This window comes from Orcinus orca, chromosome 17 (assembly GCF_937001465.1).
Source record: "Orcinus orca chromosome 17, mOrcOrc1.1, whole genome shotgun sequence".
Classification (NCBI taxonomy): Eukaryota; Metazoa; Chordata; class Mammalia; order Artiodactyla; family Delphinidae; genus Orcinus; species Orcinus orca.
In genome coordinates, this window is record NC_064575.1 from 68,008,225 (window position 1) to 68,034,768 (window position 26,544).

At 39.5% G+C, this 26,544-nt stretch overlaps 2 protein-coding genes across 3 annotated transcripts in view; one reads left to right on the plus strand and one right to left on the minus strand.

Moving 5' to 3' along the window:
* Nucleotides 1–504: 504 nt before the first annotated feature.
* TNFRSF11B (TNF receptor superfamily member 11b) overlaps nucleotides 505–26,544 on the minus strand; it is a 29,669-nt gene continuing 3,629 nt past the window's right edge. The window contains exons 2-5 of the mRNA XM_004265366.4: nucleotides 10,359–10,728; nucleotides 5,527–5,718; nucleotides 3,615–3,839; nucleotides 505–1,720 (exon numbers count right to left, since the gene is read on the minus strand). Of these exons, the coding sequence (XP_004265414.2) occupies nucleotides 1,332–1,720; nucleotides 3,615–3,839; nucleotides 5,527–5,718; nucleotides 10,359–10,728 (1,176 nt within the window). The 3' untranslated portion in view covers nucleotides 505–1,331. The remainder of the gene's footprint in view (nucleotides 1,721–3,614; nucleotides 3,840–5,526; nucleotides 5,719–10,358; nucleotides 10,729–26,544) is intronic.
* COLEC10 (collectin subfamily member 10) overlaps nucleotides 3,650–26,544 on the plus strand; it is a 167,900-nt gene continuing 145,005 nt past the window's right edge. For both annotated transcript variants that reach the window (XM_033419915.2, XM_033419916.2), the window contains exons 1-2: nucleotides 3,650–3,784; nucleotides 12,489–12,579. The gene's annotated coding sequence lies outside the window, so the exon portion shown is untranslated. The remainder of the gene's footprint in view (nucleotides 3,785–12,488; nucleotides 12,580–26,544) is intronic.

Sequence of the window (26,544 nt, forward strand, 5' to 3'; positions counted from 1 at the left end):
CCTGGATAATCCAGGATGATTTTATCGTCTCAAGATTCTTAATTACACATACGAAGAAAGAGCCTTTTTCTAAATTAAGTAACGTTCACAGGTTCTGGAGATTATGACATAAACATATTTGGGGCAGGGGCACCACTCAGCCAAATACACCATGCTTCCAATTAACTTTTTCTTAAGTAGTGCCAGTTTCTATTATTTGAAACCCAAAGAACTTAGGTAGTTTGGTCTCTTGATGCTAGTGGCAGTCATTATAAGTTGTTTGTGCCATCTCTATACTAAGCTTGACTTCAGAAGTTCTCCAACTTTAGTGTAGTAAAAATTACTTTGGAACTTGTTAAAAATGCAGGTTTCTGCCCTCCTTTCCAGAGTTTCTCAATAAATTGGTCCAGGAATCTTCATTTTTAACAATTCCCAGATGGTCCTGGTGATAAAAGAAAGGGAAAATTGTGAAAGCTCAGACCCATTCATGTCCCATTCACATAAAAGCAAGAGGAAAAGCGATGAAAAATAATTTGAAAACTTTAATGATGTTGTTTATATAGTAAAAACATAAAATCTTTTAAATAAGGTACATTCAGTTTCTCAGAGCATCTAATATTCAGATAATTTATATTTCATACACTTTCCAACATTAAACAATTGACTAAATAATGCATTTTCTATAAAATGATAATTCAGTTTACACAGGTAAAAGTATATTACAAAAATACTCTACACAGGAAGAATGGCAGTACCTATTAGGAAATGTTACAAATATTCTGTTAAAAAATATATTTTATCTCTTTCATTTGTCATAATAATAAACAGAATATATATTTTTTTCTTTCTAAAATTAAGTCTTACACAGTTTCCCTTCAGGATGGTAATATATACAAACCTTATATCTGAATGGATATAAATAGCGAATACTATAATAGTGTTACAGATATATTAGTAACTTTTACAGAAAAAAATGGCTTTCTAATAAAAGCCTCTAGTACAGCTGAATTCTCAAAGCTATTTAAGTTAGACATTCCCATGTTTAGTAAGGCACAATGGAGTCTAGTTTCTTATTTCCAGTTGAATTACTGCAAGCAGTAACAAGGAAAAATATAGTCAGTAGATATTGGACCAAATCTGTTAGTTGGATAAATTATTTGGGATTTATTAAACTTTGGGGGGAGATGTGAGTTCTTTCTCCACACCATAGTTTCTTTTCAGGCCCTGTGGCCAAATCTAGTCCTTGGTGATGAGAAAGAAATCATTGTACCCTCCTCAAGCGCCTGAGAAACAGTTTACTCATTTATTCGATCTGGTCCATGGTGAGGAAACAGCTCAATGACCATTTCCGGTTATAAGCAGTTTATCTTTAATGATTGGACCTGGTTCCCTATCATTTCTAAAAATAGCTTCTGATATAATCTGTACATGGTGAAGCTGTGAAGGAACCTGATGGTCTTCTTCAGACTCTGAGTGACAGTTTTGGGGAAGTGGTATGTCTTCAAGTGCTTTAGGGCATGCATCAGGCCCTTGCGGGTGTCTTGGTCATCATTCTTTATTCGCCAGAGGCTGAGAAGCTTCAGGATTTGATCACTTGATTTGCACGTCTTCTTTGTTTTCTCAATGTCTTCTGTCGTCACTTTCTTCCCCGGCAAGCTTTCCATCAGCCTTAGAAGCTGCTCGAAGGTGAGGTTCACGTGCCCAATGTGCCTCTGCACGCTCTTTTCACAGAGTTCGATATCTGCATAAAGCAAAAGCCAGAGACATTCACGTCATCCACCCAAAGCCGCCGTAAAACTTCCCTGAGGCAAAAGGAGGTTCCCCAGAATTTCGTAACTTTAAGGAGAACCTCCTCCTTTCCTTTTGGGAGGGCTTAAGTAATGCTAGTTATTTCTGAGAATTGAGTGAAATATTGTTTTGTGTTACACTAGGATAATATGCTTCCTATATTCTAGGCAGCCAACACAGCTTTGTGAAAAGCCCAAATTTGGAAAAGAACAGTGGGAAACTACAGACACACCGTTTTCTAAGAAAATTTGGAGAAATTAAAAGGGTAAGCTTTTAGGAAAAACACAAAGTTAGCTATTTTATAATACAAACTTTCATTAACTGATACCCAATATATGTGCTATTTGAAGAATTAGGTCCTTCAAACGGTCTTTAATAAATAGCACCAGGAGATCGTCAGCACAAAGGAGGAGCCGTGAAAACCCAATAATATGAGGCCAAAGAACAGCAGGATACACATGGCCTGGAGAATATTTCAGTAATGAGCTAGGACATAACATAAGAGGCAATAAATAACGTTTCTATTGATGACATGAGTCATTTATTATCTGTGGGCCCGAAGGCAAGTCTGTTCATCTTTCTGGGCTGAAATGTCCTCATTTATAAAATAGGAAATTGGGTCCCTTCCAATTCTAACAGTCTCTGATTCTCTCCTTCCCTCTCTTTTTGCTTCAGGGCTAATTATACTTTCAAAGAATACATTTTGTTTGCCAAAAACAGAAGACAAGTTTACTCTTTGCACAACTGAAACCATTCAACTATTAAAGCTGTTAGTCGCCTAAAATCTGTTGCCTCAGTTTCAGATGTTTGAGGCTTTAAGGTTGTGTAGGACTCCTCAGTCATTTAACTACATGTGAAGAGCAGAATGGATTTCTCCTTGACACTGTCTGCACTATGAAAACGCTCCCTCATTTTTTCTGCCATGTCCTCCCAATGCTAATTAAAGTCAGAACTTTTTCTACTGTGTATCCTAAAGCTTATAGTCCACACTGGATGAAACTTACTTCCTTTTCCCCTCTGATTCTCTCCCATCATAACACACACACACACACACACACACACACACACACACACACACACACACACACACACACACACACACACACACACACACACAGTTTCTAAAGGAGATTCTCCAAGAAACTCAAACACTTTACAGACCTTATCTCATTAATCCTCACAACACATGCTATTAAAATGGTAATCTTAAAATAGGCTGTGTTCAGATGCAGAGAACAAACGTATGGACACCAAGGGGGGAAAGTGGCAGGTGGTGGTGGTGGGATGAATTGGGAGATTGGGATTGACATGTATACACTAATATGTATAAAATAGATCAATAAGTAAATAAATTTTTAAAAATAAAAGTAAAATAAAATAGGCTGTGTTGTGAGGATTAATGAGAGGATACCTGTAAGACACTTAGAGGCTCTCTGGAGAGAATTACCACATAAATCCAACATAGTTTCCTGGTAGAAATGCAAAGTAAGATCCAAAGTGGTTAAAGAACTTCTAGGTAGGCCAGAAGGGATGCTCCTAAAACTGCTAAGGGGATCCAGAGTCAGATTTCCTGAGGTCTAGTCCCGCATTTGAAATGTATTATCTCTCCCTTTAGAGAGACACTTGAAAAAGAAATTGGGGAGTAGAGGAGGTGAGAACAAAACCTCACATGACTGCTCTAGGAATAGCATATCCACTATCACTTGATGAATACGTTTTCAGTCCAACAGTAATTCCCAAAGGGAAACATCATCCACACAACTGAACAGGTACATAGTCCTGTTTCTGTTGTAGGGCCGACAGGTGTTCTGATTTCTGATCGAGTTGTTTATTTCAGGTTCCCATACCTTGGATGACCTTCTTGACCATATCTTGGTCTTTGTTTTGATGCTTCCATAACTTCAGCAGCTGGAAAGTCTGTTCTCGTGAGCTGTGTCGTCGTTTTATCCGATCTATGCTCTCTGCATTCACTTTGGTGCCAGGCAAATTGTCTACCAGGACACTGAGCCAATTCGGGGTAAGCTTTGTAGGAACAGCAAACCTAAAGAATGCCTCCTCACACAGGGTCATGTCTAAAGGAAGGTGGGAAAACCAAGAAGATTTACTCAATAATTGGATTCTTGGGCGTCTAAGGGACAAAAATAATAATAATAATAGTAATAATAAAAACCAACACAGTTGAGTTTTCCAGGATATTGCATGCTAAAATGAGAAGTTTGAATAAAATCAATCTTCTGTTGCCTGGTCTTAGTGGCAGGTCACTAATCCAACTGGGTTTATGTCCTTCCTAATGTTCTTTTAGAGCATTTTGTGGGGGGAGAGTTTAACAAACGTCTAATAAGAATGTATTACTGCTATAAATAACTTACAGCAAAAATTCTATATATATAGCATAATGTGTATATATATGTTAATATATACATGAACATATTTTAATGTAACTGAAATATTTTGTTAAAGGTTTAGCTGGTGTCTACAGGTTACTTCAAGATCAATGTCAAATCACTGTCTTTAAGGGAGCTTGAAAAGTAAACTGAAATAGTGTATTATTTTCTGCACACACACAGACACATAGTTTACCTTTGGGAACAAGGATGGATACAGATGTATAAGCGTACATTAAGTGGGAAAATAATCAAACACAAAAACATGTCATTTAGAAAAGAAGTGCAATGGCCTGAGTGTCTGGGTGGGGTTGGTATATCCCAGGGATTAATAGTTTTTTTTGGATTCATTAGGTCTGGGTTTGAATCCTGACTCTGCCGTTCAAGTTCATACATTAACTTGAACAAACTTTACAGTATTTTTATAAAGATTAAAGCCCATATAGCAAAAGTGTCTGGCATATAGTAAGTGCTCAAAGAATGATAGAAATAAAAGTATAAATGAATTAAAGAGAATGTTAGCGGTCACTCTTCTTCTATCCCTTCCCTCGTTCCATTATTTAATAAGAAAGCAGAAAAGCTGAATGACTTAGCTAAGATTTTTACAACACAGTGAAAGAATGTTGGAACTGGGTTTGAATCTTCAATCTCCCAACCCACATTCCTATGTTTTATATACTTCTATGTCACACAAAAAGATGTTTGGGGAGAGTCAAGCTGATTAAATGCTAAAAGGTCAATCCTCCTTGGTGTGATGAGTCCTTGGTAGAAGGTCTGAGGTTAGTGTGGTGGTAGGAGTGACAAGGTGAGGACAGCAACCTGATTAGTACCATCACCAACATGAGGTACATTCAGGTAACTTGAGCTTGGAGCTACTGACCTTTCCTGAATAAAGAGTTTAAGACAAGTACAGGAACTTAGAACTTCCATGCAACAGATGCAGTAATACCATAGGTAACAAAGCCAGTATTGCATTTCTAATTTGTCATCTATGTATGTCACTATGCTTCTTTGTTGCCAATTTATACTTTGGCTAATAATACAGATATTCTTAAGAGTGATAAAAATGCATAGCTTAAAAAATTCTGCAATTTGGACTCTGATCATCGAACCTTAAACAAAATCTTTACACCATCCCGTTCTCTGTGGGTAACATTTGATTCAAGTGTGAAAGTCAGGGTTTGGAGCATGATTGTGAGAAGATGGGGACTTTTTGAAAGATTTTGAGTTGTGGCTTTAGCGATGATGCACAGGGAATAGTCTTAGTTGGTTAAAATTCAAGAAAGGGAAAATACAAGTTTGACTAAGAAGGGCTGGAGGGTCTTGTATTCAACTCAGAGGTGGTACAAAGACTGCTATTTTGAAACATAATTACCTATTCCACACTTGTGAGTCGGTTCACCGTTTCCAGAACATACGTTGTCATGCGTTGCATTTCCTTTCTGAGCTAGAAGGAGCCCAAGTGCACTGCAGTTTGTGTGCTTTCTACAGGGTGCTTTGGATGACGTCTCATTGGAGAAGAACCCATCTGGACAACTTTCGCAAACTGTGTTTCGCTCCGGGGTTCCTACAGAAAATACCAAGCCATTTAGTACATTCTTCTCAAATACTTTCGCAGCAGATACCATCTTTTTTTTTTTTTTACATCTTTATTGGAGTATAATTGCTTTACAGTGGTGTGTTAGTTTCTGCTTTATAACAAAGTGAATCAGTTATACATATGCATATGTTCCCATATCTCTTCCCTCTTGCGTCTCCCTCCCTCCCACCCTCCCTATCCCACCCCTCTAGGTGGTCACAAAGCACCGAGCTGATCTCCCTGTGCTATGTGGCTGCTTCCCACTAGCTATCTACCTTACGTTTGGTAGTGTACATATGTCCATGCCTCTCTCTCACTTTGTCACAGCTTACCCTTCCCCCTCCCCATATCCTCAAGTCCATTCTGTAGTAGGTCTGTGTCTTTATTCCTGTCTTAACCCTAGGTTCTTCATGACATTTTTTTTTCTTAAATTCCATATGTTTGGATAAGACTTTTCACTTGGTTTTTACTGCGACTATTATATTGCACAAAACTTGAGGCATTTTCATTTTTCACTTCATTAGACAGAACAAAACTTCTAGAGTTAGCCCCCTAGGCAGTCTCCCCTACTTGTAATACAAACACAAACGTGTTTTGTTGTTACCTACAAGCACAAAATTGGGGAGGAAAGAAAAGAAGCGTATGATGTTCAATTAGTCCTGCCTGTGCTAAACTGTCAGTAAGATCCTTTTGTCAACCATAATCTCCACACAATTATTCCTGGGAAATCATGAAGGTAACTGCTGTGTAACTGCTGTAATATCATTCTTTGAAATCAGTACCCATGGAATGCTGCATCGTTAAATTCCAATCAGTTCCTACTGAAGTTCCTTCTTTCCTGAATCCTAATTGTGAAGCAACTCATAAGTATGCTAACCTTGAGAAGTAAAAATTTACAACATTATAATAAACTTTTGAAGGTGGCAATAAAGTTGACCATAGACTCAAAAGCGTAAGCCTACAATTACATAGTAAATGGAAGATGATATACCATTTACTTAAACTGTCGAGTCTGAAAAGAGCACAGTCGTTAAAATTCAGGGAAGGGTGACTGTAAGGGCATTTTATTTCATGGTGGAGAGATACTTGATAAATTTGGGTAAATCATTGGCAGGAAAACTTGAACCAGTCAACAACTAAAGATGCTATTAAAAATAAATATCTTCAAACCCTCGACTCTATGCCTGGGTAGATCATACATTACAGTGTACTTGCATATGAAAATACCTCCATCTAGTGTAAGCTAGTTGAACAGATTTAGACTTTAATATTCAAATGTAGCTTTTACAGGCCAGTTCTGGCTGACGCAAGATACCAAATACTAAAGGGACAAAGGAAAGCTACAGAAAGTTAATAAATTTCATTTATTAAAATTTTCAACCTCCCATCTCATTGTATCCTTTTCCAAAACCAGAAAAAAAGAGTACAATGGATCGGTTTTAGTTTCAACTCTGGCTTCTTTCTTTTCAAAAGGGATTGATGATGCATTGGCCAATAAAAATGACAGACGGTTGGCAGAAAAAAAAGAGAAGGGGGACCCGTGCATGAAACCTTCACATGTTAAATGCCAGTTGCAGGGTTGCAGTGACATCATCTTAGGAACCACTTTACAAAGAGGTCTATTTTTTTAAGTACTTTCTTGCTACACTCCTCTCCTTAAATGGGATCCAACTTGATACCAAATTATCCAATATCGTAAGCAGAGGTATTTGGACAGAGATTCCATGGTATTATTTCATTGCTACTATTCTGGGGATAAATGGTCTTGGACATCTGGATCCAAGTCTCCCTTTGCCAACTGCACAAAGAAGAATCTTGTCATTCTTCACATACATGTTGATGGCTTGGGTGTTCTCATGTGTCCCAATGAGAAAATCATAGGTACAAGACATTCTTTCAGGTAATTTAGCCTTTAAAGTTCTCTACCAAGAGGAATCCAAGAATTATAGAAGGAAAGTTTTTTTAATGTATTTGGAGGCTTTATGTAATGACCTTTCTGAAAACGACTCCCCTCTTTTATGACTGATAGAACTTCTTATAAAAAGATGTATCCATCTAAGTAAATGATTTTGCCTTATTAATATCAACAGAAACATACAAAGTACAATCTGGCAGGCAAAATGTGAAATAGAATGGCAAGAGGAGTTGTGCTTTTCAGTGGAGAATTCACCATTGCTAGCCATAAGCAATTACATAAGAATTACGGGACTAACAGGATGAAGTACAGTTGATCCTTGAACAGTGGTGGGTTAGGGGCACCAACAGGCTGCACAGTCGAAAATCCCATTATAACTTTATAGTCAGCCCTCTGTAGCGGGGTTCTGCATTCACAGATTCAAGCAACTGTGATCATGTCGTACTGTAGTATTTACTATTGAAAAAAAATGTGCATACAAGTGGACCTGCGTAGTTCAAACCCATGTTTTCAAGGGTCAGTGTAAAATATGGAGAGGAGAAGACAATCTGGCTTCAAAACAACAACCACGGGCTTCCCTGGTGGCGCAGTGGTTGGGAGTCCGCCTGCCGATGCAGGGGACACGGGTTCGTGCCCCAGTCCGGGAAGATCCCACATGCCGCGGAGCGGCTGGGCCCGTGAGCCATGGCCGCTGAGCCTGCGCGTCCGGAGCCTGTGCTCCGCAACGGGAGAGGCCACAACAGTGAGAGGCCCGTGCACCGCAAAAAAAAAAAAAACAAGAATGATTATTAAATACTTTTTAGAATAATACTACAGAATCATGTCTTTGGACTGGAAACCTCGTATTTTCCATGAGGAACTCCTTTGTAGGTTTCTAGGGAGGGAGCAGTAAGTAAATGAATAAACGTGTACCTTTGTACTAAGTCTTCTGGCTGCCTGCTTACTTCGTTCTACAAACAAATTTTCATGCTTGTGTGAGAAAAATCCTTACTACTTCCATTATTTTTCAAAACTTTCTAGTTTCCAAGCTGCATAGCCCCTGCTTAATTAATTTCCCCACATATATAAATTACTGAATTGAATTCAGTGGATCTGTTTCTGTTGGGTGGGCTTCCCCCTCTACACCTTGGCTTAGCTTTTGAGTCCCAAAGTATCATCCAATAAAAGCTAAGAAGTGTCACCAATTTCTTCCTCAGATACTCATACTAGAGGCATTTTAAGGAACTGTCATGCAATTTGCACCTTCTGTGATTAATTTTATAAAATTCACAACTTAGGCAACTTAGTAGTTCAATTTTTTTTTTTTTTTTTTTTTTGTGGTACGCGGGCCTCTATCTGCTGTGGCCTCTCCCATTGCGGAGCACAGGCTCCGGACGCGCAGGCTCAGCGGCCACGGCTCACGGGCCCAGCCGCTCTGCGGCATGTGGGATCTGCCCGGACCGTGGCACGAACCCGTGTCCCCTGCATCGGCAGGTGGGCCCTCAACCACTGCGCCACCAGGGAAGCCCAGTAGTTCAATTTTTGAATATGTTTCCTTTGTAGGCCTTTAAACCTAAAATGTTTATAATCATTTAGAATCTATATTACAACTTCTTAAAGTCAAAATAGTTACAAATAATTAGCATCCTCAAAACCAATGACTGTCAACCAGGGGTGATTTTGCCATCCAGGGGACATTTGGCAATGTCTGGGCCATTTTTGGTTGTCACAACTGGGGGAAGAGTGCTATTAGCATCTAGTGGCTAAAGACCAGGGATACTGCTAAACACTCTACAATGTACCAGACAGCTGCCCACAAAAAGAATTATCCAGCCCCCAAATGTTAGTAGAGCTGAGGTTGAGAAACACTGCTTCAGACTGTGTCATTGGAATCTATACCGATTACTGCTTCCTCCAGAAAAGTAGGTGAATACTCTTAATTTTCCCAGGCCAGGAGAGCATGCAGACTATACCGAAGCTTCGTGAATGTAGCAAAAAAACAAAAAAAAGTGGGTTACAACCTTAGAAAGTTCAGTGCACGCTGGCCTTAACCTATGCTATTCAAAATGCAAAAAGAGAAAGTACTTTGTTTGTAGACAGGTACTTACTCTTGGCTTGACAGTCTGCTTTGTCTAAGATAAAGGATAAGCTCATTGAAGAGATGCTGCTACCATCTTTATCCTCCCAGACACTCAACTGCCAGGCCAAAGGAAGAACTAGCTTCATTTTTAATAATGAACTGCATTTCCCCTAGCCATTCTCATTTCTTACATAATTAATTATAACTACTCATTGTTAGCACGCCAGAGCCTCATTAATATCCGCATAATTACTCTCTTGGTATCAGTTAACATTTTTAATGTTTGTCAGGAAGCACTGCAGTTTGAAGCTCTCCATGCTGAAGTGAAACACAGAGGCATAGCTCAGCTATAAACAGTGCAACTCGGAGTGTGTCCCTTTAAGAAAGAGCAGTCAATCATGCATCTCATTAGGGAGTGATTTGCTGCATTTGAGATTTGTAACTAAATTGCCCCTTAGTGGCAAAGTGTTCCTCTGAGGAATGGTTCTTTGGCAGCCATCCAGACACATAGTACATACCTAGCAGGTTCCATTACCTTTGCAATTTGCTGTCCTGTAATGTCACCGGGACAAACATGTTCCCTTAACCTTTCCCTACTGCCTGACTGTGTGTGATGCTAATGAATTCGGCCGCATGTTGGAAGCGAATGCATACCAGCGTGTAGCACTCCAAATCCAGAGGGACAGCTCTTATGTTTCAAGCAGAACTCCAGCTCCAGGTAGCGCCCCTCCTCGCATTCGCACACGCGGTTGTGGGTGCGATTGCACTCCTGCTTGACGTACTGCAGTTCCTTGCACACTGGGCTGCAGTACAGACACTCGTCGCTGGTGTGCCAGCTGTCTGTGTAGTAGTGGTCAGGACAAGGGGCGCACAGGGTCTTCCGCCTCGCTGTGCAGTGCTGTTTTAGGGAGGTGCCAGGAGGACATTTATCACACAGCAGCTGACGAGAGGTTTCAGGGTCATAATGAAGGTACTTCGGAGGAAAGGTTTCCTGGGTGGTCCATTTAATGGAGATGTCCAGGAACTAGAAGAAGAAAGGGAAATCGTGGCATGTTAGCATGGAAATGGGGTGGTTCTTCTGTGCAAAAGCATCATTAACCTCAAAGAGTCCTTTAATACCTGAAGGCTCATGCCCTTCCTGCCTACTGAGCTACAACCCCAGAAAGTGATTTCAGAAGCCATAATTCTTGCCTCTAAGTAGCTTAATCTCAAAGACCAAGATGGCAATAGCAGCAAAACATATTCAGTAAATCTAGCTCTTAGATGGCTGGAGTGGAAAGCTCATCAGAATAGAAATGATTACACTTAGATGCACCGCTAAATAACCCATGTGCCCTGAGTGACACTTTACCTCCCTGGGCTTCAGGATTACCTAGATTAGTGAGTTGGGTGAACTAGTGGTTCTCAGAATAGCTATACCAGAATCACCTAGACACCTTGATAACATGTAGACTCCTGAGATTTATATCCCTAAACATTCTGATTCCACAGATGTGAAGCTGGGGCTGGGGATTGAAAAATCTACTGCTGTGATTCCCATGTGTGGAGCCCATACTCAATAAATATAATTTATTCACTTGACGATAGTTGTGTCCCAGGCTCTGTTCTGGGCAATTGGGATACAGTAGTGAATAAAATAGTCAATAAACTCTGTCTATGGAGTTTACCATCCAACTGGGGGAGTAAGAAAATAAATAACAAATTACACATAAATTATACAATAGAAAATAAGTGTTGTAAAAAAATTGGAAATATGGAGGGGAAGGTAGAGAGATAACAAACTTTAAATGGGGTGGTCACAGTAGCATATTTAGGACGAGATGATATTTTTCTTTTAGTTTTCCCGTTCTAAGATGTAATGATTCCAAACATATGGTAAAGTAAACAGTTGGTGATTACAGTCATTCTGATCATTCATTCACTCATGCAACAGATATGTACTGCATGCCTACCAGAAATATACCAGAAATATGCTGGTGAGTAAGATGTGATCTTGGGACTTCCCTGGAGGCGCAGTGGTTAAGAATCCGCCTGCCAAAGCAGGGGACATGGGTTCGATCCCTGGTCCGGGAAGATCCCACGTGCCACAGAGAAATTAAGGCCATGCGTCACAACTACTGATCCTGCGCTCTAGAGCCTGTGAGCCACAACTACTGAGCCCACGCGCCTCAACTACTGAAGCCCGCGGGCCTAGAGCCTGTGCTCCACAACAAGAGAAGCCACTGCGATGAGAAGCCCGCACACCGCAACGAAGATCCAATGCAGCCAAAAAGAAAAAAAAAATGATAAAAGATATGATCTTTGTCTCTGTGCAGCTGGTAATCTACTGGAAGATTCCTAGAATTTTAAGACATATTTCCTCCATAACATCATATGGTGCAGTCTTGAATCTCATAGGTGAATGATGTCTAGAAAATTAAATGACCACCTCTCTTAAGGTTAATTGGGAAAAACTTCAGGGAGCAGGCAGGGTTTCAGAAGTTTCCGTCCATAATGGCCGAAGAGCTGTGTGCGTAGGAGAAAGATTTTGCAGGCAAGAGTACTGCTTGGGAAGGCAGCGCCACATGGGCATTCTGTCTTGTAGTCTAGATCTCAGAAGGTCTTCAAGGGAACACTGAAGTAGTTCTTCACACTAATTAGAAGAAAAAGTGTTGTTTGTGCGTAGGGGTGGTTTGTTTGGGTTTTATTGTTTGTTTCTGATACAGGGATCAACACTGACTGTTCTCAGGCTTTGGGAAGGTGGCAGGCCAAACAATAATTTTTTCCAAACTTTCTTCTTTGCAGAACTCAGGAAATCTCACAGAAACCCATTGACCTGGAAAAAGTGTGCCAAGCTAGGGAAACAGCACTCCCTTTTGAAAGAGGAATAACAAAGGTAAAGAAAGGCCTTTTTCATACGCATTTGGGCATTTTAATAAGTAATTCTATTCACTTCTTATTGGGACATGACAAGGGTCAGGGATGTCTGGACCTAATATGAGCTGATAAACCAGATTGAAAGAATAAAAGATCTCACCTAGGGCCATGGACTTTTTAACTGAGAGCAATTTTCAGAGTGCTGTGATGTAAGGGACTCCTAACCAACAATAAGTAGAATTCAGTGCAAAACCAGGGCTGCTTCGGTGGTATTTTCAGGACGCTCTCATGACCCGAGGGTTTTGGGGGAAAGTATGTTCTTGAATTTCCCTGGGGTTTTCTATTGGCTCAGATAAACTGGGTCAACATTAGGAGAAAGAAGTGGACCAGTAACGAGTGAAAGCTCTGTGGTTTGGTCTGGATTTGTCAGAAATAGATGGAATCTGTTCATTCAACACATATCTATTGAGCATCTACCGTGTACCAGGCATTGTAGAAGATCTTAGCATATGGTGGCACACGAAACAAAGATGCTCTTCAAACTGCCCACAGTCTAGTGAGGAGGCAGAGAACATAGAAGGAAAGAATAAATAACTACAAATAACGATCAATGTTTGGAAGGAAATGAAGCAAGATGAACTGACTTTGTTGCTTCTTGGTCATTCGAATCATATTATGCTATATTTTTCAAGGCCCCTGTGTGGGCTTGGCTCAAATATTTCGAAAATATTCAACGCTAGGGAATGAAGTTTTCCTGATGCAACTCGCAAAGCCACAGGAAAGCAATGAAAAATGCTTTTTTTCTCTTGATGTTCACTTTCAGTTTCCTGAAAAGCCACTTTTGAGGGTTCTCTTCTTTCAAGAAGCTCAGCTCAGAGGTCCATAGGGATATGCCTTTGTCCTGCTTGCTGCTGCTGAGTGAGCCCCATCCTGGTAGGGCTAGCAGTCCTGAGACTTCCCCCCGCCTGACTTCCCATCACGCCCCCTTCGTCACACCAACATGGCTCATTTACTCATCAGCGGACCCTTTTCTCTCTTACCAAGAAGTGACGAGGATGAGATGGGAAAAACCCCACAGATGGTGCTCACTACAAGCAGCCCCACAAATACAAGACCTGACCAAGAATACTGATGCAATTTGTATTTTTCTAGGCAATTGGACATGACATTGTTGGTTTCCTGAAACCATGCTTAGGAAATTAGTTGCCATCTCTTCAAAATACAGGGAAGCTTAGGTGAAACGAATCCACAGAGAAAAAATAAATAAATCAGGTTGACTTAAGGATTAGAGAGCAGTTATAATGGTGAAGGTCATTTCTCCTCGGCTACCGCATGGAATGATCGTATATATTTTTTAAAAAATCGGAAAGCCGTTAGGAACTGCAGACTTGTTTTCAGCAAGTTCCATTGGGCCTCTGTGTTTTACTTGAAAATTTTCCACTTTGGTAAAATGACAGAACTCTGTGTGGCCCATATTGGATACTGAGTCTCCCTATCTGGTTAGCCCCAATTCCTGCACCGAATTTCTGGAACCAGTTACTGGACAGAGGATGGGCAAAGTTAATAAAGCTCTTCATCTCAGTCCTCTCTCTCACTTTCTTCTGCCTTTCCTAGAAAAGCAGTGAGGAAGAAGCCAAAGGAGGACAGACCATCTTAACACTGGCTCTATCTCCTTTGCCAGCTGATAATATTTAAAGTCTAAGAAGAGTTCAAAAATAAATGTTTCTGTGCAGTGCATAACATAACCACTGATGAATATCTGCAAAGGCTGGGACACGTACCTAGGTGTCTATGCAGAAGCATAAAGTGCTGTCTGTAAAAGAGGCCAGTCTGCTTTGGGTTATGCTTGATTTTTAAAGAAAAATTAAATGGAATTTTCTCTCCATTTTTTCTTTCTTCCTCTCCCCATTCCCTACCCATCCATCCTCTGGTGTAGACCCCTAATCCTTGAAGGGAATCCAGAAGTCCTCTAATCTAGTGCCTCCCACAAGTCCAGGAATCCTTCCTGAAGCCCCCCATGTCTCTTTTCTTGAAAGGACAGTTCAGGCTCCATCTATAGTAGCTTTGTCCCTCTCCTCACCTTCCATTTTTCTTTCATGTTGGACTGTGTTAAAGAATGTTCTCTTTCAAACCCAACCATCTTTCCTCATCTGTCAAATATTAGCAGGTGATGGTAGTGGGTGAAGGTGATGGGTGGGCTGAATTAGTTGTTCTCTGAAGCATTTTCTGGCTCTACCATTTTTCTTTCTATCACTGTAATATTGACAGAGTTTAAGTAGCCAATGAACTTGGAAACAAATGTTTTGCTCTAACCCCCCTCCTACTTCTTGTTCCACTCTTTTATTTGTAAAACCCCTTTTTACAATACTTTGCTCTACTGTGCTTTGATTTATTGTGCTTCACAGCACAATATATGTGTTTTTTACAACTGAACGTTTGTGGCAACCCTGTGTTGAGCGTCCATTGGTGCCATTTTTCCAGCAGCACTTGCTCACTTTGTGTCTCTGTGTCACATTTTGGTAATGCTTGCAATGTTTCAAACTTTTTCATTATCATTCTATTTGCTGTGGTAATGTGTGATCAGTGATCTTTTTCTTTTTCCCCTGGCCATGCCACGTGGCATGTGAGATTGTAGTTCCCCAACCAGGGATGGAACTCGTGCCCCTGCAGTGCAAGCACAGAGTCTTAACCACTGGACCGCCAGGGACTTCCCTGTGATCAGTGATCTTTAATGTTATTATTGCAAAAAGATTATGACCTACTGAAGGCTCAGATGACAGCATTTTTTGACGATAAAGTACTTTTTGAATAGGGTATATACATTGTTTTGTAGACATAATGCCATTGCACACTTAATAGGCTACAGTATAGTGTAAACATAACTTTTATATGCACTGGGAAACCAAAAGATTCATGTGATGTGCTTTATTGTGATATTCCTTTGATTGTGGTGGTCTGGAATCGAACCCACGATATCTCCAAGCTATGCCTATACTGCAGAACTCTCTTATCAACCTCCAGTTTTCAGATTCACCCATGCCTTCCATTCCCTCTGTAAAACCAAGGGCTGCCCCAGCTCGCCGGATTCTTAGCCATGCCTTCTCCTTGAGCATTCCAACTCCCATTTGCTCTCTTAAAAAAGTCGGTGGTATGTTTGCTGCTGACTCTGTTGATGCTCATTGTATGTATGTGTCTATATATGCTGTAGTTGTAACTATAGTTGGGAGACTCAATTATTATGTAAACCAGTAAACATGGGTGTGAAAAAATTATTTTTCTATGAAAAGTAAATTGAATGCTTGGGGGATGACTTGATAAAGTTGATGCATGGAAAAACAAAACAACAACAACAGAACCCTACTATAGCATCTGAGGTAGCTGAGACAACTGCAAAAACAAAATGGGGAAAACATCCAGAAGGATTATATAATCAATTTATTTCAAAAATGTCTTTAAGCTCCAAAACTGAAATGGATGGGCAATACACTTTAGATTAGGGTTTTGTAAGAAAGACAGCATGGGACTCCAGGTAGCCAACACAGATTCTAAGAAAGGCCTTGACTATATCTCAAAATACAGGTGAATGAATGTTTATTTAAATGTTTTAAGTCAAAATAAAATATTTAAGATATAGGTATATAATTTTTATTATTAAATGCTTTAACTGATCTTTCAATTAATCACATAACTCTTAGTCCCAAACATAAAATTTCTAACAAAATTCCCCATATTTAGGAGTTATATGGTAGTGGAAAGAAAAATGGGCAATATGAAGGTAGAATTCTGTTTTGTCTATTCCATTCTAACAAACACACATTAAATCTCTGTGCCAGGCGGTGAACTAAAAAATAATCTTTATAACACATTGGTTGGTACCTACTTTATGATGTTTTACCATTATCATCATTAAGTCTCCACAAGCTACAAAATGAGTCTTAGAATGACCAACCATCCCAGGTCACAGTGATTAGTAGAGGCAGAATTAAAACCCAGAACATGTGTCATAGAATACTATTGTTTGGCCATATCCTTTAACATTTACTAAATGCTCTAACTTACGCTATAGCCTTCATGCGCAGTCCAAAAGTAAGCCCTAAAATGCTAACTTTTCATTCAGATTCGAGAGCATAGTGTTAGGAGATCACGAAAGTGAGGAGATCAACCAAAGCCTTTCCGAAGTCTAGATGAACTGATGATTTTTCTTTCTTTGTGCTAAGACTAGCTCTTGTCCAAAGTTACTGAGATGGAAATTTCTTAGATGACAAGTGATTTCACTACAGCAGGCTACCAGTATATGCTTCTCCTTAAAGGATACAAGAATACACTTCCTCCAGCAAATTTATTTTTGCATGATGCAATGCAGCCAGTCGCATACCACTGGGCTTGCTCTCTCTGGTATACAGAACCATGAGTGACCCGGTGGGTTTCCGTTTATGGAAAATTCATTAAAAGGAACCCACACAAAGCTTGAAATAACTACTTGGTTTGGGAGTTCCTTTTGTGATCCCTCGTCATGATCTTTGCCACAGAAAACTATTTGAGGACTCTCCAGAGTTAGCTAAACTTCTGGTCAGTTTGGAAACCATAGTATTTTACAGTTCATCTTAGCCAAGAAAGGAAACATTCAGGATATATATCATGGTGAGTTTCCTAAAGATCTCTTGTAGTATAAACTATAAAGCTTATTTTTTTTTTAAATAAAAACCTCTTTTCCTATGAAGGTTAGTTTACTTGACTTTCTATAGTCCTATAGTGTAGTAACTTCTCTCCTATTTCCTCCATTCCTTAAATAATTTATTTATTCATTCATTCAGTGAACACTTATTGAAACAATTACTATGCTCTGGAAATATTGCTAAACAATGGGGTTGAATAAGTTAATGTTCCTGTTTGCTAGAACATTCATCCAAAAGCCTCGGCTGATGTAAAATACTCATAAATCACTGCAAAACAATTGGAGGTAAAACAGAGGAAAAAGAGGATCAAGAAAAGGCTCAATAGAGAAACAGGTCAGAAATGAGGAGAAGCTGAAATTAGACAGTGGTAAGGAGGAGAGGAAGGGATAGGTATGATATATTAGCTGATTGCATGGGGAGGGAGGTACTAGAAATAGCAAATAGAGAACATGCCCATGAATTCTGACTACTAGATATGTGGTGTTGCCATTAATTACCAACAGCAGGAGGAGGAAACAGTTATGGAGGAAGACAATGAATTTAGTTTTGGATCTTCCAACTATGAGACTCAAGTGATGATGTCGAGTAGACACTTAACTACGTGTATTGGGTATTCAGGATAGAAACGCAGCTAAAGACACAGATTTCAGGGTTATGAACACGTAAATGGCTCTAGAAACAGAGAATAGGATGGCATTACCCAAGGATATTGTACAGAAGCAAAAAAAAGATTAAAATGTTTACCTTTGGAACCTACAGACATTTGCAAGATGGGATGAAAAAGAGAGAAAAAAAAGTAGGGATATCACAGAAAGTTTCAAGAAGAATGCTAAATGGATAATGTATAAGAATATCTAAAAAGCGTACAGCTTTTAGATCCATTAGATTGATGTGAATTTACAGGAGCACTTTTAGCTGGAAACCTGCATGCCAGGGTTCCAAGCTCAGTTCGACCACCAGCTTAATAACCCTTGGCCATTATCTTACCTCTACAATGAGAATAATCCTAATTTTATCTATCCCTATACAATTGTTTTAAAATTAGTAAAGGGACACAAATAAACCTGGTAAAGAATAAGATTCCAGACAAGAATGAGTCATTATTACAAATGCTAATTACATAGGAGGTGGGAAATGGGGGACATTTTGAATCAGTCTCATTTTAGGAGACATTTTGAAGTTTCTTGTTCAGTAGGGAGTAACACACCTAAAATATGCCGTAAGTCGATTATCGATCCTATTCTTAATCATCTCCAGAAAAAGCATCTCTGACTTGTTTTTAAAATCAGTTTCAGTATCTTCCCAACTTGTATCACTTGCTTGGTCTAAGTAAAATATTTCAAGGCAGTTCCACAGATTTGCTTAGAGGGCTCAGACAGAAAAGGATTTGTTTCCATACACCTTAAATGCTTAGCACGGTGTCTTATACATAGCACGTATCCAATATATCTATTTTAATTTTATTCAATTCAATAGATATTGAGTACCTACTATGTGTAATTAGGATTACTGGTGATTCTACAGACACAGATAAAGGATAAATTTTCCTTTATCCTTGTAAAGGATAAATTTTCAAGGACAAGGACAAAATCTGCAGCTTCCTCATCTGTAAAATGATAGTGATGACAGAATTTGTTTAAAGGAAGATTTTTTTTTAAGCATCTTTCATTTTGCTTGGCATTTTGCATGTACCGTTCCATTTGTATTTAGCTTCTATTTGAAAGGTAAGTGTGTAAAAAAGCAGGTAGCTCATTTGAGAGGTTTATCTCCTGCTGCCAGTTCCCCACCTGAGGGTCTACCACTGCTTAATAATTTCCACAATAGCCAGGATTAGGTCTCTAGGTCAGGATGTAGAGCAAATGCATTAAAATCTGTTCATCTACTAGGAACTGATTTGCTGCCAACAGCTTTTGCTAGGTAAACAGGAGAAAGGAAACACAAGCAATTATGATTTATTAGATGAATCACTGGGCCAAATTTTACACTCTTTTGCTTCCCTTGGGGCTGAAGAACTGTCTCCAGGTAAAACTTAACTTTAAATGAGTTTTTTTCGGTTCCCTTCAAGAAGTTTCCTCTAGTTGTTTGGAGGCTTTTTCAATTAATTAGCAGTACCTTGTTTATGTTTGGAATCAACCAGAATTGTCAGAACAGAGTTGCTTATGAGGCTTGTGCTGCTTCAGAGGAGTTTATAGGTAATTAACATTTGATAGATTAACAAATAAATGAGAGAATCTCTAAGACAAAAGAACTTGTAATGCAGGTAAACACTTCAGACTTCCCGAGGGAGATGTGTAGAAATCTCCCACATTTTGGATCTCAGATCTTAATATTTCTTCTCTTGGACTTCTATTAATCACCAGATTTGAGATATAGCATCAATTCTGAAAATTTCAACTCAACAACAGGGCTGGTTGCAATTTTCCTTATAATTATGTCCATTCAGGCCCACTTGACAAGCACAAGGGTGATATCACTAGTTCAGTTTTCCAGCTACAGTCCCTGACATTTTGAGCTCAGAATGGGCAATACATTTTAGTATGTTGATTTTTTTTTTTTTTTTTTTTTTTTTTTTTTGCGGTACGCAGCCCTCTCACTGCCGTGGCCTCTCCCGTTGCGGAGCACGGTCTCCGGACGCGCAGGCTCAGCGGCCATGGCTCACGGGCCCAGCCGCTCCGCGGCATGTGGGATCTTCCCGGACCGGGGCACGAACCCGTGTCCCCTGCATTGGCAGACGGATTCTCAACAACTGTGCCACCAGGGAAGCCCTAGTATGTTGATATTTTTGAACATCAATTTTTAAATTCCATTTTATATCTACCTTTCCTCAAAGATAATACATTGCTCACATCATCCTATGAGTCAGTCTGGTTGCTAATGATCTAGATTGAAGCCCAATCAATATATGGTCAAGGGCAGCTCGTGAGAGAAAGTTAGAAAAAAACAACCATGGTGGTTATGAAATGGAATAGAAACTAGAAATGGAAATGGAATAAAACAGGATGTGATTTAAACATGTAGACATTTATCTTGTGCCTACAACATGCAAAACATCATACTGGAAGCCCTGGGTGATATGCTGAATAATAATAACATAGTATATTATAACATCATTACATAATAGGCTCTATACTGAGCCCTTTCTTCACATGCTATTGTCATCCATCCCCTCCAATCTCTGAGGTGATAGTATTAACCCCATTTTATAGATGAAGAAACAGTCTCAGAGAAGTTGAGTGACTTGTCAAAAGTCACAGAGCTAGTACCCATCTGAGCTGGGATTCAAATCCAATCTTGTCTGAACCTAAGCCTTTAACAATTGACTATTCCCCCGGGGAACCTGCAGTATTGCTAACGAGATAGGCATATAAATGATCACCTATGACACAATGTAAAATTCAGTAAGATCTATATTTTGTCTATCCGTCCATACATCCATCCATGCCATCCCATCCCCTCCCCTATCTATCTGTCATCTATCTGTCTATCTATCTATCTTTTATCCCTGTGAATCAATTCTTCTCTGTCTTCTGTCCTGGAATGCAGTAGTTCACACAGGCTCTCTGGAAGATGGTCTTGTGAGACTGAGCAATCAGTTGCACTTAATACTAAGTAGTGGCTTCTCAGTGATGCACCCCCTTGAAGTTGCCTTCCTTTTTTGCTTACTCTTCTTTCACCCGCTCTTGCTTCCCTAGGATTGCACTTTTCTAATGAGGAGCTAAAATATAAAGCGTTTGCCTCATGCTCTATACCCTAATGGGTCTGGACTTAGAATTCAAAGCCAGTAAGGAGGCCAGGACATTTAATTTCAACAGAAAAAACAAAGACAAAAACATGGTGACCCCCTCCAGCTGAAGGAGGAGCTGAAAAAAGGATGAAAAAATACATTGCAATCACTTTGACCAAGGATATGACTCTGAGCCGCATCCCAGGACATTCTTAACCCCGGCAGACAAGAGAACTCTGGTTGAAGGAACCCAGAAGCTTTGCTCTGCCTTATGGGTATTTTTCACGGGACTCAGCTGCTAGATGTAAGCTCCTACAGGACAGAAAATACTTCTCAGCCAGGTCACCTCAGGGAAAATTACTTAACTTCTCTGAACCTCAGTTTCCTTGCCTGTAAAATAGATACCAATCTCCACATTCGAGGATTTTTGTGAAAATGAAGGTTGTTAGCATTGCCGTCTGTCCAGGACCTAGGATGATATAGAAATTAATACCTGGAACATGGTTTATTTGCAGTGAAAGAGGAAAAGGGAAAAAAATGTTGGGGGTCATATATGGACAATTAAGTGCTCTAATGTGGAAGTGACTTCTATCATTTACACTCACAAGTCATTGCCAGAACTATTCACACCCCTACCCCCTTGCTCCCCAGAGAAAACTAAGAACTACAATCTTACCATGTTTCTGAAAGGGAGGAGAATGGAAAATGTTTACAAACGGCACTAACGACTACATCATTGTGCAGTAACCATCACTCACACTTTCTAGTTGACCTTTGTTTTAGCACAATCTAGTTGATTTTTTTCCTTTTACTGGATGTTAGAAGAGACAGGAAACAGTGTGGGAGCAGAGGGATGTGTCTAACAGCCCATGTAGAGTTCCAGTGCAGTATTTAATGGTCATGCCAACCCACCCATTATCATGCTTATTTCACCTGAATGTTTGACACTTATTCCAAAGAGCAGTATGCAGTTGTTGAGTACTTCCTTGTGAATACAGATTGAAAACTCTGCTCAAAAGGAGTCTAAGGAGATTGCTGGTGACCATAATTATACTGCTTTAGTAAGTCCTGAGGGAATGTCTTAGACCTGGCTTCTAACTATATGGGATATGAAAATACACACATTAATGGCTTCTATGCTAGCTGAAGACAAAGAGGACTTGTTTCAGAATGAAAAAATAGTTTTTAGTTTAAAAGAATAATCTGTGATCCTAAAGCCCAGATCTAGTCTTGCTACTTAAAAGCAGGCGACATTTCAAAAGCTGCTTCCTCTTGTGATCTCATTGATTTAAACAGAATTTCTTATAAATGAAACCAATTGGGCAGAAGAAACTTTGACAATTGCAACAAAATAGATTTTTTTTTTTAATTTCTTTGGTATACTTTTTGCATAGATAACTAAGTCCATTTGATCTTTGTATGTCTGGAATATTAGCAGGTATATAGTAAAAAATCTTGATTCATTTTTTAATGACAAAGACTTAAAACCAAAGCAGACCTTCCACACATCACCTGGTCCAACACCCCTGTTTTAGAGATGAACAAAGTAAGACTCAGAGAAGTGAAGTCACTGGCTGGACCTCAGAATCTAAGGCAAAACTGAGAAATAAGATCCCTTGCTTCTTGTCTGCTGTTGTAGAGCTCTTACTGTCATTACACCCCACAAATGAATTCCTAAATTACTTTTGTTGGTGGTGTTGTTGGTGTTGGTGGTGATGCCAACTGATGGTGGAGGGGGGCTTTCTAAAGAATAAGGTCTTGATATCCATATTTTCTAAGAATAAAAAATAGTTTTTTTGAACAAGAAAGTACCATTACATGGGAAGGGAGGTTTGGGGATCAAAGACCAGAGAAGAAAACTGAATTTACTAAAGGCGGTCACAAAGCTTAGATGAATTACTATCTTGTTTTAAATCTAAATTCATCTTGACACAGAGTTTCCTACTTATTTAAGAGGCTCTTATAGAAAATGCTTCCAAGGTGCAGACTAAATTGTAGTGAAAATCCTAAGACTGCTCTTTTTAGTTTTAAGGAAGATGCTTCAAGGAAATTACACAATGTTTTCACAGTATTAAAACTATAATACTAAAGAGATTGATTTTTTAAAAATCCCAATAAGAAAGTAATAAATCAGGGCTTTTTGGAGCACACTACTTTTTTAGAAGTATGACCTTCAGAAATGACCTTTCATTTCCTCCTGCATCCTCTATCCATTTATGGTCTGGCTGATTCAGGTGCTTCTGAGAAATTAGGGTGAAAAAAAAAACCTACCCAAGCACCTGGAAAGTTATGTCACCTTGTAGTTGAGAGAAACCATTTTAGTGTGTCTGTAGACTGTTCTGGCCTTTGGAACATTCATTTAGCAAGGCCAGGTAAATGTGAGAGGGAGTGGGTACCACACAGCTTCTTACCTAATGTGTTGTAACACTATTCTTATCCCTACAACTGTCTAAAAGAATTCTTTTTTTAGACTTTCTATGCTAGTTACCCCAAAATAAATATTCTGTGGTAGTGAGTTCCAAAAACTAATTACATGTCACATAAAAATACCGTGTGTATTTCAAGTTGGCTATACCTCACTCTTTCTTCTTGCATAGATAGTTTACAGATGTTGCTAGGATTTCTGATTGACTAGTTCCTGCTCTTGTGGGTTGCTAAGTTTTATTTTGATTTTTGTTTTCTTTTCTAAACATGGCTGCTATTACTGTTCATATTTGCATTTTGTTTACCTGACTGTCAATATCAGAAATGTACTCTGGAGCTGCTCCCTCCTTTCCTCTCTTGCCCTGTGAAATATCCTTCCCTATGGCTTAAAAACAAACAAACAGAAAAAACAAACAAACAAAAAACCCATTCTATGCTCATGACCCAGATTTTCTTATCTCAAGTCCAGGCTTCCCCTGTGCTCTGAACTTTTTTGAATCCAAATGCCTATTTGACATCTCCATGGGATGTTTTACGAATGTATCAAATTTATCAAACCAAGAATGAACACTTGATAGGAAGGTCAAAAAGGGGATTCAGCTGAGGTTAGGTAGCACCTGCAAGGGTATACATATAAATCTGGTTCATTTTTGTTGCTCTCTTAAGAATGGACCTCCACGACGGTATTGGTATGTATCTTCATAGTAGAAATGGACAAAAGAATATTTAAAATACTGGTCAGGTGGGTAGGGTGTTATATTTATATTTTGAAAGAGATCAAAGCTAACATTAAAATGTTAGATCTCTGGCAGTAAGCTACATTCTGTTGGGATCTCCATGGAAATTGCTGGTAGGTTATACACACACCCCAGCAAATCTCACCGTAGCTCCTTTGACTCAGCAAACACACATTTAGCGTCAGGCACTGTGCAGACCTGGGGGCTATAAATATGAATCACATGAAAATTTATGTCTGCAAAGAGCTCATATTTTGTTTACCACAGGTGTAGTACTATCCCCTAGAAGTTCTGGAAATTTGTGGGCGATTTCTGTTGTCACAGTTTCTATGTGCTGCTAAATGTCCCCAATGATCAAGAATAATCCCATGTCCCACATACTTTCAAATGTCCTGTTGACTGATATAAGTGATCTAAGTTAAAAAAATATATATATATATCATTATATGAGCCTGGATTTGAACTCCATTTTATATATTTATATACACACACACATATATATACATGCACATATATACACATATGTAAATATATATAAATATATATACACAAACACGTATACATATGTATATACATATAAAGTGGTTTTCGCATGATTTTTATACATATTGAATTTTCTAGGAATTTAACAACATAAAATTTGATAGACGGTTGTACTTTGTTTTGTTTCAAACTTTAGCAAGATTTGTTCTCCATTCAAAAAATCACAGCACCAAAGCCAGGACTGATCATGGTTTTGAACCCCAATGTGACACGTGTGCTCCCATCTTTGTTCCTCCTAGTCTGTTCATGGCAATTCTATGTAAAGATGCTAATATAACATTACTTCACTAAGTCTTCTAGTGAAGCTTATTTTATTATAAATTACTTTCTTTTTATTTCTCCTTTATAGTATAGTTATGCCAGTATATTGATTTTTTAAAATTCTGTATGTAGGTAAAATATAGGCGCTCTAAATTTCATTTCAGGAGAGCAAGGGAGTTGTTACAAAGGGTTTTTTTGTTTGTTTGTTTGTTTGTTTTGTGGTACGCGGGCCTCTCACTGTTGTGGCCTCTCTCGTTGTGGAGCACAGTCTCCGGACGTGCAGGCTCAGCGGCCATGGCTCACGGGCCCAGCCGCTCCACGGCATGTGGGATCTTCGCAGACCGGGGCATGAACCTGTGTCCCCTGCATCAGCAGGTGGACTCTCAACCACTGTGCCACCAGGGAAGCCCACAAAGGGTTTTTTTAATAAGTGCATGGAAGAAGTCTGATCTGATGGAGAGCTACTGCTCTACAGGGTAAGACACTCAAATACACAGATAATGTTGGCATCTCTGCTCCATAGTAACAACATCAGGGGTAGCCAAGCATCATTAGGTAAGGCGTTGAATAATGCAAACATAATTCTTTACAAAATTACTCTTTCTCTGAAATATACTTTCCAGTCCTCTTTTTTGGGGCCACAAAGGAGAAACTCAGGCTAAAGGAAATACTGCTGGTCAACAAGATACAAAAGGAAATAATGCTTTTCACAGAAAGCTTTCACAAAAAGGGAACATGCAGGCAGGGGGGCTGAGAGTTGCTTAGAGCAAAACCCAGCTGGCAAGTTAGTGGGTAGGAGAGCAAGAATATTTGAGTGTGTGCTTAGCGCCCCTTTGATAGACACTGCCATAGCTCTCCTTCTAGAACTAAGTGGATAAAACATCTGGCACAGAAAGCCTTCTTCCCTGACCAGTGGAATTTGACAACTGTGGTTTTAACCTAAGAAGTAAAATTAAAGACCAGATTGAAATTAGGAATTGTGCTGACGGTTCATGGGTGATAGAGGCCAGAAAGGTTGCTAGGGTCAGAGGTTCAGGACTGTTGTGGACTGAGTATATGTTAGATTCTCCCCAAAACTTCAGAGTTATCATTCACTTAAACAAACAAACAAAAAGGCTAGACAGATATACTCAACCACTGGGGGAAGGGAAGGAAACCAAAACAAACAACAACAAAAGGAGGAGGGACACATCAGGCAGTTGTCCAGAGAAAAAACATTTACTACCCCCCCCAGTGCTTCACCCCGCCCCCCAACCCCAAGCCCTAGTGTCTCACATTAATTCAGAGCTTAGCTTTGAGAAGGCCAATGGATGGTTCTAGAGCTCCATGTTGGGACGTTTCAGCCACCAGTTAAAATCTAGTCCTAGACCAGGATGTTCCTAGTCTAGGGAGGCTCCTTGAGCAACCATGAAAGAAATAACTTGGTGATGTGACCACCTCATCTCGCAGAGTAGGTCTCTAATTAGCTACATCAGTGAGCATTCCAGAAAGCCCATGACTATGGCATTAGTCCTAATGACCACACCCCCTCAGTGCTTGCTTACAGGCATATCCTCTGCTCTCACAAAAAGAATCTAGAATTGGGGGCTTCCCTGGTGGCGCAGTGGTTGAGAGTCCGC